We start from the raw sequence: 13410 nt of genomic DNA, 5'->3' as shown, positions 1-13410 counted from the left end.
AAAATACCATTTTCTTTTCAATATATCAAAATGTGTTAATATCCTGAAACTGGAGTTCATACGGCATCAATTAAATTAACTTTTGATAAAATAATTAACTTGTTGGGGTACCTGTTAAGAAGAGGTGTCTCTGAAGTCCACTGAGTAATCCACAGCGTTGACGCTATCTGACGAACTGTTCTCATCAAAACGATTATATCGTCAACAGAACCAAAAGTAGTAGGAATTGAAGTTTGGTGCTTTGAATGTTCAAATTGAAATCGCCTGCTAAAACTATTTATTTCTTTATTTCAGTGTTTAGCCAATACAGCTACTAGTACATTAAACAATAGCCGAAGCCATTTGTTGCAGCTACTTAAGAATTGGTTGATATAAATTTATTTACGTAAAATGTCCATTATTGTAGAGTTCCGTAGGAATTTTTATACAACAAAACAATAACTAGAACAGTAGTAAACCTCGTACAGTCTTATGCCGCTGTCTGACACTCAGTGTTTTGTTACTGCACTCTACTTACAATCTTCGTGTAGAAAGCCCGTTCCCGTGGATTGTACTGTAATTTACTTCGCGACTTGTCGATCTCCCGCACAATTCTCGACAATTTGTTACTAAAAACTCTTGTTATATTCCCTAAGTAGTTTCATGCAGGAAATATTTGCATAAAAATATATAATTCATTGACCAAAATAAGATCATTTTTTGGCTTAAAAATTTGTGGAAACACCAATATGTTCACTAGCTTCAGATAAAAATACCCTATTATCATTTCTCCGCTTGTAATGAAAATGTGGTTTATGACAAGCAAATAAATTCTCCTTTTTTCCCCTGTTAATTCCAAGGAATAAACGTTGAGAATGAATAAGTGTACAACCCTGGTTAAATAGTTGAAACACACACGAATGTCACATTCGATGACATCTTCACAATAACTACTTAGTGAACGACCACATCCCTTTTCTCCGTTCGTTGCTGACAACTGGCAAAATGCAAGCCGGAGGTGTTTTGTCAAAATTTACAGGGTTAAGGAGGGGCAAACTATTCGAAAAGCTACGCATTTCAACTATTGAAACCAGGCTTGCTGATTTTAAGTGTAAAATGATCGTAAATGATTGGGCTCAACCTAAAACGAAACGTGTTGTTCTTCGCCCTGATAAGCTTACACCCTCCAACCTTGGTGGAAGTGACTGCCCTGTCACTTCATGGTGATCATCATGATTTGGCATCTCAGCTTCGTTTTCATTCTCGCTGTCATCTTCCTCTTCGCCAACATCTCCATTTGCAATCCTGCTGAGCCTGATGTCCTCCTCAGGTGACACATTGACAGTTAACACATTTCCAGACTTTTCACAAGTGAAGTCAAGTACGCTGGCTAAAATGCACTTAGGAGAATTTTGATCGCAAACGTCGCCGGAAGTGTATGTCAAGATATCTTCCGTCTGGTTAAGCCATCTGAGCGGCACTTTGTCTCGTAGAAAATTTCCGCCATTTGCTTTAACCTGAACGTCTTCCAAGAGAATTGCAAGCCAATATGGTGACACTTCTCTTCTTCGATATTTATGGTCAATGGTAGTTGAGCTCATATAATTAATCAAAACTCAGGAATTGCAATATACCATTGCTAGTTTTTAATAATTTTGGGTATGTTTTGGGAACAAAAATTACGACCCACAAGTACGCCTACTCCTGGTTTCGCATAGAAGAGACATTGCGCTAAATTTATAGGATTTACCTTTACTAGCGAAATATAACACCCTTTCTGTTCGATTACGTTTCGATACGTTCTTCTTGGCAAAGTTACCATGCCTTAGCTTATTGACCTATATTGCCTATTCCTATTCTAGATCTGTATCATCTGTACGATAATGACAATGAATCGGAATAAATTCAAGTCTCGCTACACTCAGATAACTTCCCGGGCAATATTTGCCCATTGACAAGCAGATGCCGATAATCGCACGTGTCAGAGCTAGAGATCGAAAGACAACGTAGCCGGAACGTACTTCTCGGGACTTCGTAATTAACCCTACAAACCTTGCAATTTCCTTGTCTTGTTTTTGTTTTTCTTTCTTCTTTATTCTTGGACTCCTGCATACGAATTCAAGTGAAAACATAAGTTCGAGAAACAATCGAATTAATTCAAAATGCCGCACAAAGATTTCTCTTGATTTTCATATACCCGACACATGTCACACATGGATTCACGTAAGCTGGAGTCTAAAACAAACTTTTATGACTAATACATACCTTTCCCGCTCAGCTTTATGCTTTCTCTGGTGTTTTCCCATCTTTTAGAATCCTCAACGCAATGTCGAACAGTAGATCCAACAGTCGAAATAGTGAATAAACACACTAGCTCGAATTTCTCGCTCGCCGGAAATTGAAAAAGTAACTTAATAATTGACTGGCGCCTGCAAGCGTTACTCCATGGGGTGTACATCCTGGACAAAAATTTTAAATGGTTAAGCGTCGATTTTATCTTTAAGCAGGCTCGTCAACTACCGCTTCCACCGCAATCGCATTTATTGAGAATTCAGGACTTTCCGGCATTAACTTCGATTCCTTACATCTTGATACCGAAAACCCGGCGACGTACAGGAATAATGAAACCCCCTATGGGGCCAAGCAACTCCCGTGAACAGTGTTGACAGTTCTAAAAAAGTACGCTGTACTTGAAGTTATTTCAGGGCCAAAAATGTCACAAATCTGACACAAAGACAATACAGTGCATGTCAAAATGGTGATCTTCAACAAATGATGCATGCGCCCTGGCCTATTTAAGAATCAAAGACCACAACACCGCCGTGTTGACAAATATGATGCTTTCAAGTGAGCAGTCGAGCAGATATCAAAGTTTTTACAGAGAAGGTTTCGAGAGGTAGGATTCCGAATTCCAGAGGCTAGATTCCGGATTCTAAAGGCTGGATTCCGGATTCCAAAGGCCTGGATTCCGGATTACAAAGGCAAAAATATGTCGGATTCCGGATTCCGGATTCCCTTACTTGGGGCGATTCCTCGGAAAGATCCGCCAAAAACGCGATCCTCTGGTAAGTGTCAAGTTGAGACTTCCTCGCTTTCTAAGAAATTGAACTTGACTCGTTGATACGACAGATTCCTGCTGACAGCTTTTTCTTTGCATCCGCCTTTCTGCTGCATTATTGGCTGACTCAGAATAATAGTCAGACAAAAATCAACTATTGTTCCTAGCTCGAGTCTGGTTGAATCTAACGCGCACTCTTACTGGTTGATTTACTATGGTTCCAAGGCAACGGCTGATGCATGTGGCAATTAAAAAATTGTGAGCCGCTCTTTCCACTAACCGGGGATTCGACTTGACATTTTCCCCACCAATCGGGGGATTCACGCTGACGTAATTGTCTACATTTTTGCATGCTCATTTGCATACGGCTTTGCGTGTAGAAGGAAACATGTTAGCTCTTTGGGTGTAATATTCAAAGAGAAATTGTCTTTCAAAAACTGCAAAATTTTTTGGTGGCAAAAGCGCTAATGGGTTCATACATTCTTTAAAATTTTGAGCTTTTAAACCTGTGTTGCACAAAAAGTATTCAATAAATCAGGCTCACGTCGGCGGAGGTAATCGTCAATATTCAGGACTCCATCAGAAACTGAATTGCTTATGCTAATGAGACAAATATTGTAAACAAGGATTCCCCCATATTTATCTTTAAAATAATGTTTAACGTCCAAAAAACTTTAAAATATACAACTGACCCAAAAAAGACCTCTGAGCGCAGACTGCATACGAACGTTCAAAGTAGCTTTGCAGTGTTTATCAAAAAAATTAAATGTATAAATTTATGTTATTTTTTTTCAGCTCTTAGGCAGGCGTTCTGTTTAAGAAAACAAACATTCACTACCCACGTTTGACCCGAGTTGAAAAATTCTTATAAAAATGTTTTGGATTCTACATATCTTCATTCATTATGTAACTTATATGTTACATTATTATAAGGCTTGAGTTTGTAGCCGATATAACGCGTGCGCTGATTGGCTAATTATAAGGCATATGGAAAAAATAAATACATATATTTTTTGTAATTGTGGTGGCTGAAAACAATGAGTGACGAGGAACACTCTGAGAGTGAATTTTGTTACCCTGGTTGGCTACAATTTCAGAAGAACAGCTAATTCACCTTGTTAAATTACGATCAAGTTGGTGCCGGACAGGACGAAGGGAACAGCCAATTCAAACTGCTTTTAATAGGCCATGAAATAAACTTCTTATTAACCTCGACCGTTCGGTCTTTACGGGAAAATCTCAATATAGACCTCGCTATTGCTCGGCTTGTGTTTATAGCCGATATAACGCGCGCTCTGATAGACCAATTGTAGGGCATTATTCTCCCGTAATCCCCACAAGGGATTGTTGTTGCCTGGAGTATGTCCCACAGGGGATGAAGAGGATTAAGTAAGTAAGTAATGCCCACGGGCCGATTACGGGCCCGCAAAACCAAAACAAAGAGCCATATAATAAACAACTTATTAACCTCGAACGTTCGGTCTTTACGGGAAAATCGCAAACCTCAGCCTTGTCGTATTGACCTCGCTATCGCCCGGTCAATACGACAAGGTTTCGGTTCGAGATTTTCCCGCAAAGACCTCACTCTCGAGCAAACATATTTTTAAAAAATATATAGGCCCTGTACGGATAATAGCGCCGCCTTAAATTTTCGAAAAATTGAGGTGGCTTTGAACCCCATGGACAGAATTTTTAAAATTAAGGGTGTTTTTAGCACGTCACTTTGTTGTTATGGTAACCTATTGTGTCAGGAACATGATACCACCGTGTTCACACTGAGATCCGATGATTAGGTGTTTTTGACACCATGATTGTAGCATCAACTGATAAAGAACGGTTTAAGTGGCCCATTAAAATCTAAGCCCTGGAAAGGGCTGGAAATTGCTTTGAGCCACCTTAAAGGTGATGAAAGGCTGGGAAAGATGAATAGACAAAATGGGACAGTCGTTCCTCGTTCTGCTTCAGTGGATCTGCATTAAATTGTTCTCAGCTTCGTCAAGAAGCGAGTCTCTTAGGTAGCAAATGAAATGCCAAAGTGATATAGCAAGTAGCAAGTCAGTGGGACAGACTAAAGCCTGGTTCACACTAGCGACATAACGACATAACGATATCGACATAACGACATAAGGAAAAGATCAGTTTTATCTTTATGTCGTTATGTTCATGCTGCCGTTGCTAATATGTCATTATGTCTACATGTTCACACAACAAACATAACGTCCTTTTTACGTCGAGATAACGTCCTTTTTATGTCGTTCGTGACGATGTCGTTATGTCGTTATGTCGTTATGTCGCTAGTGTGAACCAGGCTTTAAGATACTCCTTGTAATGTCCATCTGCGGTCAGATGTACGGTTGCAAGACTGAACTTGGTCTGGTGAAGGACGAGACCGATCAGAGCACCACTCCTCCTTCGATCTAAATAGTCCGAATACCCTCCCCCCGGGAATGTAGGCTTTTTCACAGCCTGTCTGTGAAAACGTTTATTGGCATGATCATTCATTTCAGCACGTGATAAAAAAAAACAAAAAAACAAAAAAAACAAAAAAAATACGGCCTAACAGCCAAACTTGCTCGTTCGCATTCGATAGTCCGCTAGGAGCTAATCGAATGTGGGGCTAAATAACCTATTTTCAAGTATCATGCATTGATGCCAATTCAATCATCATCATGGATAGTAAAGAGACTTCTACTATCCATGATTCAATTTACTTTGTGTCGCGCGTGCGCGAGAAAAGAACGATTCGCCAAGCGAAGCGTGAGCCAGCTCGCAGACATATATAGCCAATATATGAATCAGTCATTAGTAGCACGAAGTTTGTTTACGTTGCACTAGCACACGATTGCAAATATTAACTGATATTCTCGTGCTTCCAGCTTAGAATACTATATTTAAAGAATGTTATACCTTTACATTGAAAATTGAATGGCATAAAGTTTGAAAGCAAAAGTAAACATTTTAAGTCTATGAAAGCAGCGCTGTCACGCAACAACGTTTCAATAAATTAAATCGTACTTAATAGAAAAGGGACCTCTCCTTGCTAACCAGAAAACAACAAAAGTACATCCACAGAAAAAAAAAATTGGACTTTGTCGTTATCTCAATATGTAAAACTTCAGTTGTTCTTAGAAAAAAAGATTAATTTTAGCAATAGACAAAACTGTTTTCTATTAATTTCAGCCTAAGGGGAAAATCTACATTGTAAAGCGTTGTTTGGCTAAAATTTGTCAAAAGTCTTTTGTGTTGTGAACTTAAACAAAGATCGACTAATCTATATGGTGTTTTAAGCATAAATAAGTTTTTCCTCTCGTAGAGATGGTCGTTGTTCAAACTACGGTTTTGTACAGTAAGAAAGTATAAACTAAAAAACTATTTTGTTCCAGTTTCAATTTTCCTTTTGACCTTAACCGAAAAATAATATATCTTGATACAACTCTTTACGCTGAATATACAGCCTATCCATATAACTTTTGTTAAGTCTTGTGAGCACATTTATCTTGTAAACTGAGATATCTAGTTGACCGGCGATTTCAATGAAGCCGACTCTATTCATGCCTTTTAGTTTGTCATTAGTTTCTTCTTTCAGGTTTTAAGCTGACTTTATTTAGTCGTCTTTATTTTGTTCCTTGATTACATGATGCAATCGTGTATGGCGTTAGTATAAGTAAAGCAATCTGTTCATTGCAATACGATTTACATCTCGACGATTTACGATTTACATCAACGAGTTGTACATTGAAGACGTATAGGAGGGGGGCATTGGGGTATATTAGAAGCCGCGAAACTGAAGAAAAAGTCATCCAAAACCGTAAAACCGCAAAAAAATTCGGCCATAACCAAAAACCGCATACAAAACCGTCAAAAACCGTGTGAAGTTACAGTTCTCTGAGTGTCCTGATTTCAGTTGTAGCAGATCCGACGGTGCTTTGGAACCCGTGACAAGTTCCTCTGCCGCAGGAAGCGAGCTGCTCCGAGCTAATCGTTCCCTAAGCGCAGTCGTCCCCATTTTAGAGTTCAGAGCGGAAAACCCGTTGCCACACATTGCTACAATACAGATGAAATTATTCCTTGTTACTTCAAAGTCAACAAATATAATCAAATTGAACGGAAAACCCTACAAAATTTAACTGTTCCCACATTTAACATTTCCAAAAAGCGAATGCGAACTGAACATGCACTACACAGTTGCTTCTTCTGGTTTAATTACTAGTAAATACACTTTAATCTATTACTGCTATTTTCCATTTCGCTAATGCACAAACGAGACGCAGCCCTATACAAAAGATTTCAACTTTCTCTATTTCAAGCAATAACTAACGATTAATGTTGCATCAGAAATAAGGCAAAGAAAAAAAAAATTGGAAAACACGGCATCAACAAAACGGAATCCCATAAAATTAGCGTAATCCTTACTATAAGTTCTCAATTGAAATAATTCATGATAAACCGACTACATTCTATTTTGTTGTTTCTATACATATTTTTATAGACTTTATACAGAATTTGTTTTGCGTGATAAAAAACAAAGTATATTGACGAAGAAAATATTATCTGATAGAGACTCATCCTTTGAGGCCTTGTTGTCGACAATGACAATGTTGTTTATGCAAGTGAACTGATATGAAATATCACATATTTGAACAAAAAGACAAAACAGAAAATGCAATTCTACACTTTGGTACAAAGATGGTCAAGTCTAGTTTTACCATGTAGTACACCGCAGCTATGCTAACATTTTAATAGTTTCTTTTTTTCAAGAGTCACCACAAAAATGAGGTTAGTTCGCTCTTCACGGATCATATCAGACGTAAACGGTATGATTCTGTGTTTCCAGATCGCTGGATTGTGTTGTTGTGTTCATGTCGTTCTGATCGCGATCACCGGCGGACCCAGTCACGCACCTACTCGGTTTCCATTGACATTTCATGAGTCTGCGGTAAGCGTCACGAAACTCGGCGATTCGGAAGCAGTAAATCCACGGATTCATCGATGAATTACTCAAAGCCAGTGTTCTTGCCCAGTTGTAAGCCACGCCAAAATTATCTCCAGCAAAGGCAGAGCGCAGGTACAGCAGGGGAAACCAACAGACCGTGAAAATCACAACAACGATGGCTATCGTGGCTGTCACGCGACGCTCCACCATATGCTCAGATGATGCGCTCCTGCGTGACTGGCCACGCAAGCGTTTTAAAGTCGCCGTTCCTTGTTTTCGGACCTTCAGAATGATTAAACTGTAGCACGAAATAATTATGAGGTAACAGATGCCAACAGCAAAGACTGTGAAATAAGACGTGCCTTTCTTGCTGACCGTGAGGCGCAAAATTCCATAGACGACAGGCAGGGTCCAGGCGATGGCCAATGCTATTTTGAATCTCTTCTTCGTTCGCAAAGTTCTGAAGTCGTGCGGTCGAAGTATAACCAAACAGCGATCAATGCTGATGAGGCAAAGATGGAGGACTGAAGCGGAACACGACATGTTCGCGATCAGACGGAAAGCTTGTGAAACCCCCTCGTGGCATTCGCTTTTCACTTGAAGCCCGAGAAACACCGAAAACATCGGTTGTCCGAGCGCGGTGACCATTAGATCAGCAACAGCCATGCTTACCAACCAAAAGTTCGAAATAATCTGTAGACTGGTGTTCGTGCAAACTGTACCAATCACCAGCACGTTGCCGATCGTGCCAAGAATTGTAGACAAAATATTCACCGACAGTAATCCAGCAATGTGTCCAAGAGGTAAATGACATGGTACTGTCGCCGTGGATGGGCTGGTAGAGTAGTTTACAGTGAAATCCATCATTGCGATTTCTGTAACAGAGAGGTAAAATACGTGGCTTCTTTTTCTTTCTGAGATCTAAAATGACCCTAAGCCGTCTACCGCGAAAGCTAAATGACCTTACCACCAACTGTTAGGATTCCAATAATGCGAGTGATATTTAACAAGGGATGAGTAATAATCATTTCCCTTTCGTCACACGCGGTGGGCACGTCCGGTTCGGCGCCCGATTGGACGAGCGGAAGTACTAATGACAGTTGTGGCCGGGAATTTTAAATCTTTCGTGTGAATAAGAATAGCATGAAGTGTCCCCAAAAACAAACCTTGCGGATATGCAGTGTGTCAGTTACAATTATAAATTCACAGAAGCGTAAATGAGGTAACTAACAATGAATATATATGCATCTCGTTTCCTGTGAGAAATACACAGAGATTAGCATCTTTTGGCGGAACGATTCAAATATTGTGAAGCGTTCAGTGCTCAGAGCAAACATTCAGGATGTGAGGCTTTGGATTGTTTCAAGAAAACGTATTGTTAAATATGTAAAATGAGGTTTTCTTTTAAGTATCAGGGATATTACACAGATCTTGTTTTTTTTATTTTTCTCTTTTTCTTCATGCAAATAAAACACAAAAGTAGTGATAGCGGAGGATCCTAAAAACTTTAAAAACAGAAATCCCGTTTAATTTTTTTTGTAACGTTTATTGGAAGAGACATGTGGGTCGGATTTTGATATGAATGAATAATGAAGACACTGATTGTAGAGATATGAAGTGGAGAATCCGGTATTTTTGACGAATCAATTATGCCTTAAAATATGTATTTAGATGACTAATTTATCTGTGACTTTTTTCACACGCCCTGTGGCATCAATCTGGCGCCGTATCGCTTTAAATCACTGCCCACCAAATGCCTTTAGACTGGAGGACTAGCAAAGACACTTGTGTTGAAAGTATGTACGGAAAACCGAAGGTATTGCCGCTAGCCACCCACCATATCGGGCAAGCAATCACACTCGTTGCATGTAAACCAGCACGACATTTCAATCGCACCTAAGCCACTTTGCAAATTAGTTTAATTTAGACAAGCCAGAGACAGTATGTTTTTCACATCATTAAATTTCTGTTTTGGGCTTCGTTATCGTTTGAATTACAAACAAACTTCAAAAGAGAAAACCAGATGGTCGTAATTGACAGATAGTTGATGTAAGATCGAAAGTCGATACAAGTGGAAATTTATCCAGATTCACGCCCAACACAACGTTAACGAGACAAACATCTCTCGGATCTGTTTCTACAGCAAGTACTTTGACGCAAGTTTGCGAGGCAGTCCTTAATTAAACCAATTCCTCATAACATTACACCTTGTAATATTTCATGATGTTTCTTTTTTAGAAGACAAATTTCCCCAAATTTCTGTCCCATTTTGGGGTACAAATCTCACTTTTATGACTTGGCTTTTTTGTTCGGTATGCAAACATGAATGGAAACATGTATTTTTGTCATCTTAGAATCGGCGAAAACAATGAGCTCCTATAGCCAACAAGTGCCAATGTCCGGGATTATGTTGACTTTGCAGGGCTTGGCGGCCATTTTTAGCTGTGGTGGGTATATTTGTTCAATGGAGATACAGTTTAATAGCTTACTCTGGTTATCAAGCGAAACAATATCACCGATAAAGGCTAATTAAGAAAGGGACTCTCTGGAAATACCTAAGCAATGAGTTGTATTGAAGTGATAAATCTTATTGTCTAAATTAACCACACAACGCTTCAACTTATTTCAACACTTATTCGGGGGGGGGGGGGGTGTTCGTGTTAAAAGATTCCCACTCACTACAATCTGACTATCGAGTTTCTTTATCTTTGTTTAACGAGAAAAATAATATATTCGCTCGTCTACGTGTTTCTTTCCAAAGGTCCGATATGCCGTGATATTCCATGTCTTATAGCGGTTTTACCAGCACAATCTTGACCTCTTGGGTTACGTTTTTTAAATTTTTTCCACATCCTCTCAGTATGCTTTGGAAGCCAAACATGTGATCGCCATTAAGAAATGTTATCTTTGATTTTATCGCTGAAGCTACGATATGGTTGCTAATTATACATTCATTGCGTGAAGAATTATTGTGTTGTAATTAGAGCCCTCTTCACAGTCTTCACAATATACTAAACTTCTCAACCTCGGTTGAATACGAATTTGAATGATTATTATATCACTAGATGAAAACAGAGCAATATAATATGTGCATGACCTAATTTATTCTGGGATAAATATATAAAAAGTGTACGTTATGGTGAAATCGTGGGTTTACATGACTTGTGGTTTGAGTTATTCGGTGTTAAGTAGTTTGCCACTTAAAAAATTGTCTCTCCCATAAAACAGCTTATCATAATCCTCCATCACAATGCATAGCAAATTGATGAGTAACAATCATGAATACTAAACTGGGATAGCAATCAAGTTCCTCACAGGTATTTTAACCTGTCTGACAAGAAAAAAATTCTTGTATGCTCTGCTACGCGTTGGATTGTAATCCTTCAATGACGTAAAACGGGGGAAAATTATTTGTCTTCTCGTCTGAAGGGAACATAATACTGAAGCTTGCGGCATAACTCGTAGTTTTAAAATGTCGTCATAAAGTAAATGTCTGGATATCTGTCATCACTTTTAAACTCATGGGCCGCATAGCAAGCATGCGTTCACGTCAGTGCCCGACTGTACTTGGTATAGCTATAGTGACAGAGGTATTCGTTCGTTCTTTCCGCTCCTTCCCTTCTGAGTTGGAAACATGGGTGAGGAGTTGGCTCGGGTATGGGTTCACAGACTTTATCTATCTTTTACTAGTTGTAGCACAAGGCAATCGGCTGTTTTTGCCACTGTCTTGAATGAACAACGAATGTGAAAGCCGGACCTATTTTCTACAACTAGACGCTAAGCAATGTAGGCGATGGAGAACGGTAAATTTACTGCGAGACTTTGCGACAAGGCGAGACTAGCATCTTTCTTTGCGAGCCCGAGACATTTTGACTTTTTAAATTTCGAGACCGAGTTTTAAATTCGAGCGTGAGGCGTTCAGACTCTTTGACATCTCTTCAGACGTCTTCTATAAAAAAAAAACAAACAAACAAATGAGGACATTAAGACTTTCTTAACCGTGCGAAAAAAAACCAAAAAAAACCCGAGATCCTTAAACAGCCCGCTTGTGAAAAAAGAAACCAATACTGCGAGACGGACGTTACTGCTAAAAAACGAGACCGCGTGACCTGTGAAATTCTGCGAGAAAACTGAAACTTTTGCGAGACCCATAGCTTTTGAAGAACCATTTGCCACCCCGTTAGTATAAGTTCAGTCTAAAACACGTATTCGAAACTCAGGTAGTGAAGATCTCAAAGACATAAGTTTCACATTTAATCAGGAAACCTACGGTTAACCTAGGTAAAAAGAAAACAAAATAAAACAAGTTTCAGATACACGGGTTTTGTTACACAACTTAAGATCGTGTGGCCGTGTATATGCGAAAAATAACCAATGAATAAAAAATTCTATATAAAGCCGGAAACTTTGCTCTCGTGAAGGGCGAAAACTCGAAAGTAATTCGCCTCAACCCGCGTTATTTATCTTTATGTTACTTGACTGGAGAAGCAGTACAATTTTTTTTTTTTAACAGCTATCATTATAATATAGGGTGACCAACAGAGCACAAGCACGTACAATTAAGGTAAGTCGAGCTAATTACAAGGACATTTGAACCCGAGACTTTGTTTCTAGCGCCACGAGGCTATGCGGCCTTGCTCTTGCAACCGATATGCCATGCAGTTCATAGGAAGAGAGAGGATGAGCCTGAGGAGAGGCATTTCTTTCGAAATGGCAACCTTAACTATACCAGCGCCTGTATCATCGTAGTTGGTACTGCTTTGCTACTGTGGGGACACTATCAATGAAGAAACAAATATTGTAAATAGAATTGGAAACTTGTTTGTAAGTCCTGACTGGTTGTAGGTAGACCAGTTAGCTACTTGAATACTGACGACAATCCATCCAGCGTCAGGGAGGAGAATTTTGACCCGGGACCTCCGGATTACAAATCCAGCGCCCTAACCACTAGACCACGCCGCCTCATCATCCCCTTGTCCCCTCCCTCCTCCTGCGCTTCCACTGGAAAAAAAAAAAAAAAAAAAAAAAAAAAAAAATTAAGGCCCCGTCCAAACTAGGCCGGAGAAATTGAAAACCCAGCTTTATTTCTACCGTTAGGCCTACTGTCCACACTAACCCGTCTTGAAAACGCAGCTTAATTGACAGCTACGGGTAAGGCTACCTTCGACACTAAAAAACGGATCGAAAACGCTTTTTAAACGGGAGGAGTCTGAAAACATTGGCTTTGCGCTTTAGTATGGACGGAAAGCATTTTCAGTAAAAACGGAGCTTTTCGAAAACGATGATGGCACGATAATCACGTGATTTCCCTGACCGAGATTTCCCCTAAAACAAATCCAAAACGATCGCTGATTGTTGCGTTTTCTCCTTCTCCGGCATAGAGTGGTCGGAAAACATTTGATGCGTTTTCAGAGTGGAAACAGCGTTTTCAAATTTCTCC

General features: G+C 39.5%; 1 protein-coding gene and 1 long non-coding RNA gene across 4 annotated transcripts in view; one reads left to right on the top strand and one right to left on the bottom strand.

Moving 5' to 3' along the window:
* Positions 1-7222: 7222 nt before the first annotated feature.
* On the bottom strand, positions 7223-9307 carry LOC110042468 (adenosine receptor A2a-like). The gene has a single exon (XM_020747848.2). It carries the CDS (start codon positions 8835-8837, stop codon positions 7839-7841), a length of 999 nt encoding a protein of 332 aa, XP_020603507.2. The 5' UTR covers positions 8838-9307; the 3' UTR covers positions 7223-7838.
* Positions 9308-10621: 1314 nt separating this feature from the next.
* Positions 10622-13410, top strand: part of LOC149109999 (uncharacterized) — a 30248-nt gene continuing 27459 nt past the window's right edge. For all 3 annotated transcript variants that reach the window (XR_016207921.1, XR_016207923.1, XR_016207922.1), the window contains exons 1-2: positions 10622-11625; positions 12501-12534. This is a non-coding gene — a long non-coding RNA (uncharacterized LOC149109999). The remainder of the gene's footprint in view (positions 11626-12500; positions 12535-13410) is intronic.

This window comes from Orbicella faveolata, unplaced genomic scaffold (genome assembly GCF_042242905.1).
Source record: "Orbicella faveolata isolate gen_17 unplaced genomic scaffold, um_ofav_v1 contig_24, whole genome shotgun sequence".
Taxonomy (NCBI): domain Eukaryota; kingdom Metazoa; phylum Cnidaria; class Anthozoa; order Scleractinia; family Merulinidae; genus Orbicella; species Orbicella faveolata.
The sequence above is the reverse complement of the archived record's forward strand: the minus strand, read 5'-3'. Positions and strand labels throughout refer to the sequence as shown.

Bases quoted from the DNA above. Each gene is read 5' to 3' on its own strand.
- LOC110042468 (XM_020747848.2), bottom strand. From the start codon at position 8,837: ATGATGGATTTCACTGTAAACTACTCTACCAGCCCATCCACGGCGACA.